The sequence below is a fragment of the Penaeus chinensis genome, chromosome 20 (genome assembly GCF_019202785.1).
Source record: "Penaeus chinensis breed Huanghai No. 1 chromosome 20, ASM1920278v2, whole genome shotgun sequence".
Classification (NCBI taxonomy): domain Eukaryota; kingdom Metazoa; phylum Arthropoda; class Malacostraca; order Decapoda; family Penaeidae; genus Penaeus; species Penaeus chinensis.
In genome coordinates, this window is record NC_061838.1 from 22,703,966 (window position 1) to 22,720,595 (window position 16,630).

General features: G+C 53.1%; 1 protein-coding gene across 8 annotated transcripts in view; it reads left to right on the top strand.

Annotated features, from left to right (window-relative positions):
- LOC125036053 (protein abrupt-like) overlaps positions 1 to 16,630 on the top strand; it is a 148,269-nt gene that overhangs the window by 52,822 nt on the left and 78,817 nt on the right. The window contains exon 6 of one of the 8 annotated variants that reach the window (XM_047628433.1): positions 8,093 to 9,493. The exons of 5 other annotated variants lie outside the window; for them this stretch is intronic. In XM_047628433.1, coding sequence (XP_047484389.1) covers positions 8,093 to 8,664 — 572 coding nt within the window. In that variant the 3' untranslated portion in view covers positions 8,665 to 9,493. 2 more of the 8 variants (XM_047628429.1, XM_047628435.1) reach the window with 2 other exon arrangements.

The window sequence follows — 16,630 nt, forward strand, 5'->3', positions numbered from 1 at the left end:
CCGTCTTATTTATGTTTTAACTAATTATTATTTTTTTTTCCCCACGTATTTTTGGATGGTTAGGGGAGTGCATAACAAAGTCAGGTGATTATGCGTGGATATTTATATGATAAGTGTGGAAGCTTTTTGGAATATTTTTGGGATTTTGTTTCTTTGTTTTATTCCAGCTTTTATATTGAAAGTGTATGTACTTATGGGGTCGGGAGGAGGGATGGGGAAGGATTTTCTTTTGGCTGAAACAAGGAGGAGGAGCGAGCGGGATAAAGAGGAAGGGAGAGGGAGCGTGGGAGGGAAAAAGTAAAAGGGAGGAGCGAGAGAGATAAAGAGTAAATGGAACAGGGAAGATAGAGGGAGAGGGAGGGAGGGAGGGAGAGAGGGGGGAGGGGCGAGAGAAAGATAGAGAGAGGGGGGAGGGGCGAGAGAAAGATAGAGAGAGGGGGGGGGGGCGAGAGAAAAAAAGAAAGAGCGTGAGAGAGCGGGAAAGAGGTAGAGAGACCGGAAGGGGGAGTGAGAGAGACAGAAGGGGAGGAGGAAGGGACGAGGGAGAGACAGGCAGATAGACAATGAGTGTGAATGAGTAAGGAGGTGGACCCAGAGTAAGAGAGTGTGGGGGAACGAAAGAGAGAGAGAAACCTCGGCGATTGCACTTCAACCTTCTATTGATCAACGTGGTTACGTATAAGACGTCCAACCACCTGAAAAAGGTTATAGCTTTAAATGTTCGCTTCGCTCTGCCGGCACGATCGGGCATTCTGCGACCTGAACTAAAATTAGGGAAGGGGGTGAGGGAATGAGGGTGGGCTGCCTCCGTTGGTTGGCAGGTCGAGCCCAAAGAAGTACCTTCGGGGGGCGGAGATTCCAACTGGTGTGTGGCAGGTGGTTCTCATGATCCCTGCGGCGCTGTGGGCTGGCCGGGCTATCACTAGCGAGGTGGTGCCACCTGGCTTCCTGGCAGGTGGTAGGTGACAGCGGTGTACTGACGGTGGCTCCTCCTTGCAGGCGGGTGCGGGAGGTCGTGGTCGTGTGGGGCCCCGGAGAGGAAGTCCGGGCCGCTACTCCCGCCGGGGGACCACGGCGGGGGGCGATACCCTGGGGCCCCACACCCCCAGGTTCCCCCCCACCCACCCACCACCGCCTGTCACCCTTCGCCGATCTCCGCAGCGGTGCCGCCGCCAGAGCACCTCCCCGGGGGGAAGGGGCCCGGGGTCGTCCTCCAGCCTAGTAGCGGGTTGGCCAGTGCGATTGCGGCCGGTGACGAGACTTGCGTGTGCCCGTACTGCGGCAAGAGTCTGCGGGACAAGTACAAGGTGCGGCGCCACATCGAGGACGTGCACACGCCCTCGTCGCACTCCCACCAGTGCTCGCTGTGTCACCGCCACTACAAGACCCGCAACACGCTCCAGAACCACATGAGCATATACCACCGCCCGCCCCGGAGGCCGCACCAGCCCCATCACCTACAGCCGGCCGCCGTCCCGGTGTCCTCAGGACCCACGAATGCCGCCCAGCAGTCTCTGCCGCCGCCCACTCAGGACACTGCAGGAGATCGCCAAGGGGGAGGTGGAGGCACAGCGGAGCCTCTGGGACCTCCCAAGGGCATTGCCTCGCCTTTCCTCTCTCTCTGAGGACGCTGAGATCGCAGAAGCTTCTTTTATATTCTTATCTCACCCGTACCTGGCTCTTGTTACTTGGCCTTTACCTGGCATCCTCAATCTCCGGTGACACAACCCGACTGCTACCCAGTAATCCTTGTATAAGCCTAAGTTCTACCCGAGTATTATCTTTTAATTTAATTTAACGTTTTTTTTTTTCACTTTAGAAGACCGTCCACTCCTTTTTATTTCGCTCTTCCCTGACCCTCGTCCTTCCCCTCACTAGATTAATCCTTCCCCTCGCCCCTACTTGAAGCTAGAAGACCCAGGAATTACGTCAGCTTTGAAATTTGAAGATAGTTTCTCGAAAATGAAACGTAAGGACAAATGCTAACCGTTTGGATAACCCAAAAGGAAGTTGTTTTGAGATGAGGGGGAATTTAAATGCGGCAGGCAGTACATTTCCTTCACTCGCCGCGTAGGGTTCATTCACTCCGGGCTTGGTTTTGCGTTCTATCGGGGAGCGTATTTCAGAGGCTGTATTATTTGTCGAGCGCTAAGGATGATTGATACAATCCTCCGCATTAGTAAGTTGATTAATGTCGACTGTCTGCACGCAGTGTTATTCGAGCAACACCTGAGGGCATTGAAAGTACATCGCAAGGTCATAGAAGGGTGGAAGAGGGAGGAACGGGATGGAGGGAGAAGTATCATCTACATGCTTGCGAGAGGATTTGTAAGATCGCGGGGATTTAGAGGGACACACTCCGTTTTCCTTCTTCCATAACTTCTTCCTTTGTCACCTTTTCATTCTCCGTTTCGTCCATCTTGTGTCTTCCTCCTGCTTCTCCCTATTCTTCCCCACCTTTTCCCCTCTTCTGTTGTCCCTCGACCCGTCTCTTCGTTTCTCCCTTGTCTTCCGCTCTAGGATCAACTCCCCTCGCTGTGCTATAGATCACTTTCCATCTCCTTTGTCTTTCCTCGCTTTTGCTCCTTCCGGTTCTACGTCCTTATTGTTGACTTCTCCATTTCCATCTCTTAACGCGCACATGTTTGTATAGGTTCTCCTGCTGTTGAAGGATAAAGAGTGAATAAAGGATTCAGGAAGGACACGGATGTGCCCAAGAGATGTGTAAAGGTTGCAGAAAGTTTGGAGATTCGGGTCCGGGATTTAGAGAAGCATGTCTTATCCTAGCAAGGAGCACGAGCGTGTTCAAACTGCTACACAATCGTAAACGCATTGAAGATTCTTGGAACGTGTTGTCAGCAGTTTCGGTGAAGGGAAACACAAGGAGGGCGTGGGAGCGTTACAAATCCCAGTGGGAGGTTTAGGGGAACTCGTCAGGGCCTGGTGAGGGTACTGTCCACTCTAGGACGCTTGTCTCTTCTGTTGCAGAGTGGGTGCGGTGCGGGCAGTGCGACAAGGTGTTAGGAGGGCGTCGCAGCCTCAAGCAGCACTTGGCCTGCGTGCACGGTCCCGCGTCTCCAGGCTACCAGTGCAAATACTGCCAGAAAGTGTATAAAAACAAACACACACTATTCAGTCACGTTAGTCAGTACCACCGATACACCAACTCTGCCTCGGCCTCCACCCACAACCCCCCGGCATCATCCCATGCGCCCCTCCTCGCCCACAAACCCACCCACGCCCACAATAGTCAATACGGGGTCACCCTTCCGTCTACCTCCTCTGCACTCGGCCCGCCGAAGCTCTAGGCAGAGCCTCTGCCCAAAGGCATACACCCCCTTCCCCACCCCCTACCTTACCCCTTCCCTCCCTTGAAGTCTGCAGGGCTCGTGACCCTTTGAACCTGTTCTTGGTTTTCTCTAGTCGTCTATATATACACATAGTTATGTTGGGTTTATAGAATGTTGCTCAAGGACTTGCCAATCGTTTATATATACGTATGTCATTGTATATGCATACTCATGCGTTTTATTTTGTACTGCTTCCTCTTGTCTATACTAAAACAAGGAGGTGAATAGCTAAAGTTGTGTATAGTGTCAGAATGGGCCCGTTTTTTGTATCATATGTGCCAAAAGTTATTATGTCTTTATCATGATAATAAAACTTGATTATCCACCATTTCGTTTTACTTTCTCCTTCTTTGTCTAAATTGGATGTGTTGCTTTTAAATAGATATATTTTTATGTGCATGAAAAGATGTTCCATGAAAGAATTCTGTACATTTTGTAGTCTGGTACCACGGGGAAGTGTAGATGTATGAAATGAATGCTTGCAACGTTGCGGGGTGTATCTGTGGGTGTAGTGTTGGGGTTTGTAGAGAAGTGTTCTTTTGTTTTTGCACTGTAATGGTACTACGGTGGCTGGGTTAGAAAATGAGAGAAGGAAGACAGAAGAACGAGAGAGAGAGAGAGAGAGAGAGAGAGAGAGAGAGAGAGAGAGAGAGAGAGAGAGAGAGAGAGAGAGAGAGAGAGAGAGAGAGAGAGAGAGAGAGAGATAATGTGTGAGACTGTGACAGAGAGAGTCAGAGAGAATGTGTGAGATAGAGAGAAAGAGAGAATGTGAGAGAGATAGAAAGATAGAATGTGAGAATGTGACAAAAAGAGAGAAAGAGAGAATGTGAGAGAGAGAAAAGAGAGAATGTGAGAGAGAGAGGGAAAGAGAGAATGTGTGTGAGAGAGAGAGAGAGAGAGAGAGAGAGAGAGAGAGAGAGAGAGAGAGAGAGAGAGAGAGAGAAGAGAGAGAATGTGAGAGAGTGAGAGAAAGAGAGAATGTGAGAGAGTGAGAGAGTGAGAGAAAGAGAGAAAGAGAGAATGTGAGAGAGTGAGAGAAAGAGAGAATGTGAGAGAGTGAGAGAGTGAGAGAAAGAGAGAAAGAGAGAATGTGAGAGAGTGAGAGAAAGAGAGAATGTGAGAGAGTGAGTGACAGTGCGAATGGAATGGGAGATGGGGAGAGAAAGGAGGAGAGAGCCTCCCACGAGAGGTTGGGGCCCCGCACTGACCGCGGTGTTGTATCGTTACAGGGAAGGCGATGTCCATGCGGAGCCCGCTCGTGTACATACCGGTGCTGTGCCCCTTCTGTGGCAAGAAAATCAGTAACAAGTACAATCTCAAGACCCACGTGCGTAACATGCACCCGGACACCTTGGAGGCGCTCACACAGATGGAGGATATTTAGATGATGATGGTGATGGTGATGATGTGATGTTGATGGCGCCCTGAGGGAATCATTGTATGCGTGAGAGTAGGGGGAGACATGCTAAGGGAAGGAGGTAGAGAGGGAGGGAGAGAAAGAAGGAAGGCGACCCGCTCATGAAACGTTTTAGGACAGGGACGTCCGAGGAGCTTGGAGCATGCAGGCGGGAATGCTTCTGAATCTTCCTCTTTATCACCTGACATGACCCGTAGCTGTAGTACTTAATGACTTGTTTTAGACGTCAAAATGTGATTGACGAAAACCCCAAGTTGGTTTTTATCACTTTATTTGTGTATCTATTTTGAGAAGATTTGAAGAGTAGCCTAAGTAGTTAGCCCTGGCGTGTGTCCTGCCCGTGTGTTATGTCCTTGCCGTAGTGGGTGTCCAGGGAACCAGGGATCATGATGGTGGCCGCTTACGGCGTGTTGTCTTTGTTGCAGGGGCGCGGGCGTGGGTGGTGGGCGGGGGAGGGTCGGTGTCGTGCCCAGTGTGCGGGAAGCGGCTCAGCAACAAGTACAACCTGCGGATCCACGTGCGGGACAAACACGAGACACACGAGGGATCCCGCCCCACCTGCGCCACCTGCCGCAGGACCTTCAAGAACGCCAACAGCCTGCGGGTGCACGCCATCAAGCAGCACGGCCTGGTCAGCACGCGGCGGCGCCTCCGGGCCCTCTACCACAACTCTCTGGGCGGCGTGGCGCCCACCTCTGCGCCCGCAAGCACACCCGGCCCCACGCACTCCCCTTCCATCGGCCACACGCCCACCGCCGGCCCTGTCCCCGCCCTCAGGCAGCAGCACTACATCGAGTCGTACCAGCGACCTGTGACGAGTAGCGCCCCGGGTGGCCACGTGCTCTCGGGCGTGAGTGAGGGTGGCGGCAGGGGCATGGGCGTGGGGATGGACGACGGCTTGGACGTTGGCGCGGGTGGGGGCATGGGCGGCGAGGGCGGGCTCGTGTGCGATGACGACGTGCTGAACACCTACGCGTCACCCCTGCCTCACGTGGGCGCGACGCAGGGCCACCACGTGCTCCTAGAGGAGCCGAGCCCTCGCCTCACCTCGCCGGCGTTCCGAGAGGCGCGGCCGCACCCGATGTCGCAGCCGCTGCCGCAGCCGCACAACACACACACCGGCGACCAGGGCCCCTGAGGCACCGCGGCGGCAGGGCGGGTCCGGGGAGGGGGGAGGGGAAGGAGAGGGAGGGCGCGGGGGGAGTGCTAAGTGCACTGGTGACACCTGCGACGTGACAGTATTTTGTAACGTGTTGTCTAGATTGTTTTTTCTCTCACTCTTCCGTCACTTGACCTGACGGAAGTCGCAAAGGTCACGGTTTTTGTACTGTAAACGCTCACTTTGTATTTTAATATAACATGTAATGAGTCCTTTCTGTTCGGCTTCATAGATTTGTGAATTTAGATTACAAAGGCTTCTACGTTGTGTGGCGTATACCTAAGGTCTAAGCGTAATTTTCGTGATATGTACCAGATTTTTTGTATTAAAAATCATGTATGAATAATGAAGTTTATTATTGTCGGTCCTCAGTGTGCCCCCCAAAATGAAAGTAATCAACTGGAATGTTAATGAAAATGAGTAATCAGACATATATGCTTATGACGATTAGAGAAAATGGAACACATTTGGAATATACACCTGATGATTAGTCATTCTCTTTATTAGTATAATTTTGAATTATACAATAAACACAGAACCACAACAACAACGATAACCTACAGAAACATGCACACACGCATATTCACACGTGTATATACAGTTAGTTACATGTGTGCATTTACTCTCAAAAACATTAATTCATCACTACATTCATATACATACATACATAAATACGTGCATACAATTTTCTTCTTTCGTGATATGGAAACATGTAATTATCACTTACAGACCAATGGGTAAGAAAAATACAAACTTGTGTTATCATAAAAAGGTACAATATTTCCTCTATGTTAGCACAGAATTAGTTTTAGACAACCATGTTATTTATCTGTCTGTAGACATGCGATGCACGAACAAGTACACGCACGCAGATGCACACACACACACACTATACACACACCCTCTCTCCCTCTTTCTTTCTCCTGTCTCTTTACTTCTCTCTGTCTCTTTTCTCTTCTCTCTCTTTCGCATTTCTCTTTTCTCTCTCTCTCTCTCTCTTTCTCTCTCTCTCTCTCTCTCTCTCTCTCTCTCTCTCTCTCTCTCTCTCTCTCTCTCTCTCTCTCTCTCTCTCTCTCTCTCTCTCCTCTCTCCTCCTCTCCTCTCCTCCTCTCCTCCTCTCCTCCTCTCCTCCTCTCCTCCTCTCCTCCTCTCCTCCTCTCCTCCTCTCCTCCTCTCCTCCTCGTCCTCCTCTCCTCCTCTCCTCCTCTCCTCCTTTCCTCCTCTCCTCCTCTCCTCCTCTCCTCCTCTCCTCCTCTCCTCCTCTCCTCCTCTCCTCCTCTCCTCCTCTCCTCCTCTCCTCCTCTCCTCCTCTCCTCCTCTCCTCTCTCCTCTCCTCCTCTCCTCCTCTCCTCCTCTCCTCCTCTCCTCCTCTTCCTTTCCCTACGCACACGCTCGCCACCCTATATCATTCTCTCGTTCGTTCGCTGTCGTTGACACTGTGATTCGATATGAGAGAATATAGTAACAAGAAAGCATTTACATGTACACCCAAATATACGTGCATCATGCATAAACCTATGCACGTTTATGCAATCGTATGTGACATACACACTGATTTATTAAGAGAGCTGACTAGAATATCTAATACTGCCTTTGCTATTGCTGAGCTCTCGTGTGGTTTACACCATCATCCCTCGCAACTGATGAGAACGGCACCGATCTGTTATTCATTGCAGTCTGTCCTGGCATCCTACCTTCATACCTGCTGACCGGAAGTGTTTGTTGTCATGTGTTATTCCACCGTTTGTTTCTTTGCTTGTATCCTGGATTTTGTCACCTGCAAAGAATGGTGATGCTTTCCCTCTTCTATTTTTTTTCTGTTTTTGGACACGGGCCTAAATAAGGGGGCGCTACGAGTGTTCTTGTATGCGCATGCATGTGAGTTAGTGATTCTCAAGAGACTAAAAGATTCTCCTTGTTTGTGTTTTGTATGTGGCGTGACAGTAACATGGCCAAGCAGATGGCATGGCAGCAGTAACGGCGTCTGCTCCTCTGTCTGAGATACGGAACATGCTGTCATATCTTGTTTGTTTTCCAGTGTCGTGGTTGTGGTTTCTTTCGACCCTCCCACGCAAGCACGCACGCACGCACGCACGCACACTACCGGTGACACACTGGTGGCTGCTCTGGCCCTCCCTCACCCCAGCTGTTTTCTTCGTGTTGCAGGTGAAGGCGAGGAGGCCAATGTGTGCAGGTTTTGCGGCAAGATGTGCAGCAATCGCTACAACCTTAAGAAGCACGAGCGAGACATGCACTTGAACCGCGGCGCCAAGTTTGTATGCGACCTCTGCAACCGGCAGTATAGCTCGCTCAACAGTCTGCAGGTGCACCGCAGCAACTCCCATCCGACAGGCGTCGTGCGAAGGCGCAGCTCCATCGGCCCCCTCCACCTGGGCCTGCCGCAGCAGCCGCCACCTCCGTCGCTGTCCACGTCGCTGCCCACATCGCTGCCCACGTCGCTGTCCACGTCGTTGCCCACGTCGCTGCCCACGTCGCAGCCGCAGCCGCAGCTCTCCCCGCAACACCAGCAGCAGCAGCAGCTACCCGCGCAACTGCAAGCTCCGATCCCACTGCCGCACCCGCAGCAAATGATTAAGTTCCAGCCGGACGAGTACCCGCCGCCGCAGCCCATGCGGGAGGACATGCTGCACCAGCCGCCTCCGGTCTTCGAGGTGGACGCAGACCCCTCCGACGCCGCGGCCATCGCTGCGCTCTTCAGGAAGACCCTGAGGACCTAATCGGTTTCCTTGTGACTGCCGCTCTTCCGAGGACCTGGCTCGCCCTCCGCGGGGATTCGAGAGCGCTGAGTCTGGCGGATTGCGTCCTGGTGGATCGCGCGCTCCTTGCCGATGCGCTGGAGAACGATACTCTTGTATAAACTCGTTTTAGGCCTTTAGGCTCGATCTGTTCCTAGTCGTGAGAGGTTTTTAAGTATTAGACATAAAGGTTGTATGGACTTTGTATACTTGTAAGTTAAGCTCTTTTGGCTCCAAAAAGACATTGTGTTGGCGTCTTACGAAGTAAATCAGTGTGTTGTTTTACTTCTGTTTTCCGCAATTTACTTTTAAGCACGAACGAAAGCGAAAATATCATTTATATGTAAGAGTCTTTTGTATAGATCTTATAGCCTCGTACGGATGTATCTTCGGCTTGTAGTTATAAGTAACCTTTTTCAGTCACACTATTTTTATCTTTTAAACGGAGGAAGACTTATTTTTATAACACGCAATGAAGAAGTCTTCAGAAAGGAATTGTCGGATACCGTTTACAAGATGAGTCCAGGTGTGATTGCTGTGATTTGGCAATCGTATTTATTTTGCAATAGTAATGTTTATTTCCCTATTCTGTTTTGGGGGTTGCGAGGAGGATGGTGCTAGAGGGCGGGAGGGTGCTAATAGGTGTAAGTGGAAGGCAGTCGATAGAGATAAGCCTATGAGAAGGTCCTGTCCGTAGATTGGTGTTATTGGGAGTAAGAGGGATGGAGTGGGAGGACAAGAGCCCCGCCCTGCACGAGTGGTGTGAGGGCGGCCCCTCCCCTCAAGGCGTGTCTCACCCCCTGGTCGGCTGTTTCAGGCGGAGGCGGAACGCTCCTGCAGGCGCCAGGTGTCTCCCCGGAGTTTGAAGTTGTGCCGCCCGTGTGTGAGCTCATCACGCCCACACAGCCGCCTACCGTCACGCCCGCTCTCCAACATCAGCAACCTCAGCCTGTCTCTGTGCATTGTGGCTACGGCGCCCATCACACTCCAGGAATGGAATCCCTCGGAGGCTCCCCCCACCTCGGATACGCCTCCGACCCCGGTGCGGGGGGCGCTGCGACCACCCCGCTCACGGCACTCGGCTACACGCCGCCCGCAGGCAGGACCCGGCTCGCTACGGGGGAGGAGGTGGCCTGCGGTGTGTGCGGGAAGGTCCTGTGCAACAAGTACGTCCTTAAGACACACCTCCGGGACATGCATGGCCCGCGCCAGAGCATGCAGTGCCCCGTGTGCCGCCGCATGTACGCCTCTCTCAACTCCCTGCGGGCTCACATGAGTGGCACTCACAAGAAGCACCAAGTGCCGCAGGTGCCACAGCGGTACTAAGAGGGGGAGGCAGCCGGAGGTTAGCTCCTGCAGGGGAACGAGGAAGACCGTAGACTGGCAAGCGAGAGAAGAGCGAGAGACGCGGTGCCGAGGAATAGCGAGCGGAGCAGGAGACAGAATCTCAGAACAAAAAGACACGGTGGATTCCGAAACCTATTCTGGGGGTTTATTTATGATCCACTCTCAGTGGCGGAAACTTGTTCATAGTTGACAATTTATTTATTTTACTGAAACTTTCTTTTTTCAGGGAAACTTTTGTAATATCAGTATTTTTCACAACTCATAAGAGATTGTAAAAGGAATTCAGGGGAGAGTTTGGCCGGAGAAACAAAGAACTTGTACGTATGCAAGAAACTTTCGCTAGAGGTTTGTTGCATATCTTATAAGATTCTGTAAAGTTGGGCATTTTGTGGGATGTACAAACCACTGCCTCGTCGGCATGTATTATCTAACTTATTTTATTTATTTAACAATGTGTGTACAGCACCTTGTGGCGTCCGTCAGGGATTGTACAAACCGCAATTTGTAGAACATGAGAAACGATAAGTACTTACTGGGAATGAGACTGTGTAATCGGGTGAATGCGCCAGTAGTGTTTTTCTTGCTGTGTATTACTTCCTAAGGACACTTGAATAAGCGACACCAAAATACCCGGCGTCGTCCAGCATACGTCAGCACGTGTGGGATGTGATGCGACGCCTGTCTTGTTCTCAACGGCAAGGAGGAACCGTAGTCTTCACACTGCCGCCTCACCCGCACGTCGGTTGGGATTTAATTTTATTTTATCGCTGTATCTTGTACGATTCCAGTGTTGGAATCGTGAGTCCCGTGTAGGCGGCCGCACGTGTACTCGCTGAATGTGCACAGACGGAGAGAGCTCACAGTGACATCACACGCACTTAGTGAAAACACATACATACAGACACACACTTATGCACTTAATTGTACTTTACCTATATCTCGTATCAAGGCCTGTACTTAAAAAAAACAGTAACAATTCAGCAGCGCATTTCCTATTTTGCATCGCAAAATTTGTTATTCTGATTTCTATTTCACTTTTAGCACCAACAAAATATGAGAATGAGCAATGGCCGTACTTAAAATGTCAGCAATATTTCTTTCATTTTTTCTCAGAGATATGCACAACACGACACAGTCAGGCACGCACATACATAACAGTATTACACGCACGCACGCACAAACACACACTATTACACGCACGCACGCAAAAAATAAAACGGGATGGCAGAGCATTGCTAGCCTTCGTCAATGTTCCTGAGACCTTCTTCACTAAACAGTAGTTGTAGAGATGCTGTGTTTGTACCTTGTTGTCCACAGTCAATATTCTTTTTTTTTCTCATCAATTTTTCTCTATAGTTTTCGTAAGGACTTACTGTTAGAGGTACTTAGAGGAAAACAAAAAAAAATATATGAGTTAAAAAAAACGAGTGAATGATTTGGATGTGTCCAATGAATAGCTCTCTAGTTTTGTTTTAGTGAACAGTATTGTGATCTTTCCCTCTTCCCTCTTCCCTCTTCCCTCTTCCCTCTTCCCTCTTCCCTCTTCCCTCTTCCCTCTTCCCTCTTCCCTCTTCCCTCTTCCCTCTTCCCTCTTCCCTCTTCCCTCTTCCCTCTTCCCTCTTCCCTCTTCCCTCTTCCCTCTTCCCTCTTCCCTCTTCCCTCTTCCCTCTTCCCTCTTCCCTCTTCCCTCTTCCCTCTTCCCTCTTCCCTCTTCCCTCTTCCCTCTTCCCTCTTCCCTCTTCCCTCTTCCCTCTTCCCTCTTCCCTCTTCCCTCTTCCCTCTTCCCTCTTCCCTCTTCCCTCTTCCCTCTTCCCTCTTCCCTCTTCCCTCTTCCCTCTTCCCTCTTCCCTCTTCCCTCTTCCCTCTTCCCTCTTCCCTCTTCCCTCTTCCCTCTTCCCTCTTCCCTCTTCCCTCTTCCCTCTTCCCTCTTCCCTCTTCCCTCTTCCCTCTTCCCTCTTCCCTCTTCCCTCTTCCCTCTTCCCTCTTCCCTCTTCCCTCTTCCCTCTTCCCTCTTCCCTCTTCCCTCTTCCCTCTTCCCTCTTCCCTCTTCCCTCTTCCCTCTTCCCTCTTCCCTCTTCCCTCTTCCCTCTTCCCTCTTCCCTCTTCCCTCTTCCCTCTTCCCTCTTCCCTCTTCCCTCTTCCCTCTTCCCTCTTCCCTCTTCCCTCTTCCCTCTTCCCTCTTCCCTCTTCCCTCTTCCCTCTTCCCTCTTCCCTCTTCCCTCTTCCCTCTTCCCTCTTCCCTCTTCCCTCTTCCCTCTTCCCTCTTCCCTCTTCCCTCTTCCCTCTTCCCTCTTCCCTCTTCCCTCTTCCCTCTTCCCTCTTCCCTCTTCCCTCTTCCCTCTTCCCTCTTCCCTCTTCCCTCTTCCCTCTTCCCTCTTCCCTCTTCCCTCTTCCCTCTTCCCTCTTCCCTCTTCCCTCTTCCCTCTTCCCTCTTCCCTCTTCCCTCTTCCCTCTTCCCTCTTCCCTCTTCCCTCTTCCCTCTTCCCTCTTCCCTCTTCCCTCTTCCCTCTTCCCTCTTCCCTCTTCCCTCTTCCCTCTTCCCTCTTCCCTCTTCCCTCTTCCCTCTTCCCTCTTCCCTCTTCCCTCTTCCCTCTTCCCTCTTCCCTCTTCCCTCTTCCCTCTTCCCTCTTCCCTCTTCCCTCTTCCCTCTTCCCTCTTCCCTCTTCCCTCTTCCCTCTTCCCTCTTCCCTCTTCCCTCTTCCCTCTTCCCTCTTCCCTCTTCCCTCTTCCCTCTTCCCTCTTCCCTCTTCCCTCTTCCCCTTCCCCTTCCCCTTCCCCTTCCCCTTCCCCTTCCCCTTCCCCTTCCCCTTCCCCTTCCCCTTCCCCTTCCCCTTCCCCTTCCCCTTCCCCTTCCCCTTCCCCTTCCCCTTCCCCTTCCCCTTCCCCTTCCCCTTCCCCTTCCCCTTCCCCTTCCCCTTCCCCTTCCCCTTCCCCTTCCCCTTCCCCTTCCCCTTCCCCTTCCCCTTCCCCTTCCCCTTCCCCTTCCCCTTCCCCTTCCCCTTCCCCTTCCCCTTCCCCTTCCCCTTCCCCTTCCCCTTCCCCTTCCCCTTCCCCTTCCCCTTCCCCTTCCCCTTCCCCTTCCCCTTCCCCTTCCCCTTCCCCTTCCCCTTCCCCTTCCCCTTCCCCTTCCCCTTCCCCTTCCCCTTCCCCTTCCCCTTCCCCTTCCCCTTCCCCTTCCCCTTCCCCTTCCCCTTCCCCTTCCCCTTCCCCTTCCCCTTCCCCTTCCCCTTCCCCTTCCCCTTCCCCTTCCCCTTCCCCTTCCCCTTCCCCTTCCCCTTCCCCTTCCCCTTCCCCTTCCCCTTCCCCTTCCCCTTCCCCTTCCCCTTCCCCTTCCCCTTCCCCTTCCCCTTCCCCTTCCCCTTCCCCTTCCCCTTCCCCTTCCCCTTCCCCTTCCCCTTCCCCTTCCCCTTCCCCTTCCCCTTCCCCTTCCCCTTCCCCTTCCCCTTCCCCTTCCCCTTCCCCTTCCCCTTCCCCTTCCCCTTCCCCTTCCCCTTCCCCTTCCCCTTCCCCTTCCCCTTCCCCTTCCCCTTCCCCTTCCCCTTCCCCTTCCCCTTCCCCTTCCCCTTCCCCTCTTTCCCTCTTCCCTCTTCCCTCTTCCCTCTTCCCTCTTCCCTCTTCCCTCTTCCCTCTTCCCTCTTCCCTCTTCCCTCTTCCCTCTTCCCTCTTCCCTCTTCCCTCTTCCCTCTTCCCTCTTCCCTCTTCCCTCTTCCCTCTTCCCTCTTCCCTCTTCCCTCTTCCCTCTTCCCTCTTCCCTCTTCCCTCTTCCCTCTTCCCTCTTCCCTCTTCCCTCTTCCCTCTTCCCTCTTCCCTCTTCCCTCTTCCCTCTTCCCTCTTCCCTCTTCCCTCTTCCCTCTTCCCTCTTCCCTCTTCCCTCTTCCCTCTTCCCTCTTCCCTCTTCCCTCTTCCCTCTTCCCTCTTCCCTCTTCCCTCTTCCCTCTTCCCTCTTCCCTCTTCCCTCTTCCCTCTTCCCTCTTCCCTCTTCCCTCTTCCCTCTTCCCTCTTCCCTCTTCCCTCTTCCCTCTTCCCTCTTCCCTCTTCCCTCTTCCCTCTTCCCTCTTCCCTCTTCCCTCTTCCCTCTTCCCTCTTCCCTCTTCCCTCTTCCCTCTTCCCTCTTCCCTCTTCCCTCTTCCCTCTTCCCTCTTCCCTCTTCCCTCTTCCCTCTTCCCTCTTCCCTCTTCCCTCTTCCCTCTTCCCTCTTCCCTCTTCCCTCTTCCCTCTTCCCTCTTCCCTCTTCCCTCTTCCCTCTTCCCTCTTCCCTCTTCCCTCTTCCCTCTTCCCTCTTCCCTCTTCCCTCTTCCCTCTTCCCTCTTCCCTCTTCCCTCTTCCCTCTTCCCTCTTCCCTCTTCCCTCTTCCCTCTTCCCTCTTCCCTCTTCCCTCTTCCCTCTTCCCTCTTCCCTCTTCCCTCTTCCCTCTTCCCTCTTCCCTCTTCCCTCTTCCCTCTTCCCTCTTCCCTCTTCCCTCTTCCCTCTTCCCTCTTCCCTCTTCCCTCTTCCCTCTTCCCTCTTCCCTCTTCCCTCTTCCCTCTTCCCTCTTCCCTCTTCCCTCTTCCCTCTTCCCTCTTCCCTCTTCCCTCTTCCCTCTTCCCTCTTCCCTCTTCCCTCTTCCCTCTTCCCTCTTCCCTCTTCCCTCTTCCCTCTTCCCTCTTCCCTCTTCCCTCTTCCCTCTTCCCTCTTCCCTCTTCCCTCTTCCCTCTTCCCTCTTCCCTCTTCCCTCTTCCCTCTTCCCTCTTCCCTCTTCCCTCTTCCCTCTTCCCTCTTCCCTCTTCCCTCTTCCCTCTTCCCTCTTCCCTCTTCCCTCTTCCCTCTTCCCTCTTCCCTCTTCCCTCTTCCCTCTTCCCTCTTCCCTCTTCCCTCTTCCCTCTTCCCTCTTCCCTCTTCCCTCTTCCCTCTTCCCTCTTCCCTCTTCCCTCTTCCCTCTTCCCTCTTCCCTCTTCCCTCTTCCCTCTTCCCTCTTCCCTCTTCCCTCTTCCCTCTTCCCTCTTCCCTCTTCCCTCTTCCCTCTTCCCTCTTCCCTCTTCCCTCTTCCCTCTTCCCTCTTCCCTCTTCCCTCTTCCCTCTTCCCTCTTCCCTCTTCCCTCTTCCCTCTTCCCTCTTCCCTCTTCCCTCTTCCCTCTTCCCTCTTCCCTCTTCCCTCTTCCCTCTTCCCTCTTCCCTCTTCCCTCTTCCCTCTTCCCTCTTCCCTCTTCCCTCTTCCCTCTTCCCTCTTCCCTCTTCCCTCTTCCCTCTTCCCTCTTCCCTCTTCCCTCTTCCCTCTTCCCTCTTCCCTCTTCCCTCTTCCCTCTTCCCTCTTCCCTCTTCCCTCTTCCCTCTTCCCTCTTCCCTCTTCCCTCTTCCCTCTTCCCTCTTCCCTCTTCCCTCTTCCCTCTTCCCTCTTCCCTCTTCCCTCTTCCCTCTTCCCTCTTCCCTCTTCCCTCTTCCCTCTTCCCTCTTCCCTCTTCCCTCTTCCCTCTTCCCTCTTCCCTCTTCCCTCTTCCCTCTTCCCTCTTCCCTCTTCCCTCTTCCCTCTTCCCTCTTCCCTCTTCCCTCTTCCCTCTTCCCTCTTCCCTCTTCCCTCTTCCCTCTTCCCTCTTCCCTCTTCCCTCTTCCCTCTTCCCTCTTCCCTCTTCCCTCTTCCCTCTTCCCTCTTCCCTCTTCCCTCTTCCCTCTTCCCTCTTCCCTCTTCCCTCTTCCCTCTTCCCTCTTCCCTCTTCCCTCTTCCCTCTTCCCTCTTCCCTCTTCCCTCTTCCCTCTTCCCTCTTCCCTCTTCCCTCTTCCCTCTTCCCTCTTCCCTCTTCCCTCTTCCCTCTTCCCTCTTCCCTCTTCCCTCTTCCCTCTTCCCTCTTCCCTCTTCCCTCTTCCCTCTTCCCTCTTCCCTCTTCCCTCTTCCCTCTTCCCTCTTCCCTCTTCCCTCTTCCCTCTTCCCTCTTCCCTCTTCCCTCTTCCCTCTTCCCTCTTCCCTCTTCCCTCTTCCCTCTTCCCTCTTCCCTCTTCCCTCTTCCCTCTTCCCTCTTCCCTCTTCCCTCTTCCCTCTTCCCTCTTCCCTCTTCCCTCTTCCCTCTTCCCTCTTCCCTCTTCCCTCTTCCCTCTTCCCTCTTCCCTCTTCCCTCTTCCCTCTTCCCTCTTCCCTCTTCCCTCTTCCCTCTTCCCTCTTCCCTCTTCCCTCTTCCCTCTTCTCTTTCCCCTCCTCCCTCTTCCCTCTTCTCTTTCCCCTCCTCCCTCTTCCCTCTTCCCTATTCCCTCTTCCCTCTTCCCTCTTCCCTTTCCCTCTTCCCTCTTCCCTCTTCCCTCTTCCCTCTTCCCTCTTCCCTCTTCCCCTTCCCCTTCCCCTTCCCCTTCCCCTTCCCCTTCCCCTTCCCCTTCCCCTTCCCCTTCCCCTTCCCCTTCCCCTTCCCCTTCCCCTGCACCCTTGCGTATCCGTGTTCCCTCTTCTGCGTGCGTCCTTTCCTTGGGCTCTGGAGCGAATGAATGAGCATGGCGAGGGCTCCCAGGGTGAGGTCAGGGCCGAATCAGGGGGCCGAGTTGTGTCTGTGTCTGTCTTGCTGTCAGTGCCTGTTTGTGTCTTGTGTTCGGCGTAAGAGAAGACGAAACGTTTTCAAGCGAGACTTTTTTTTTTTTTTTTATT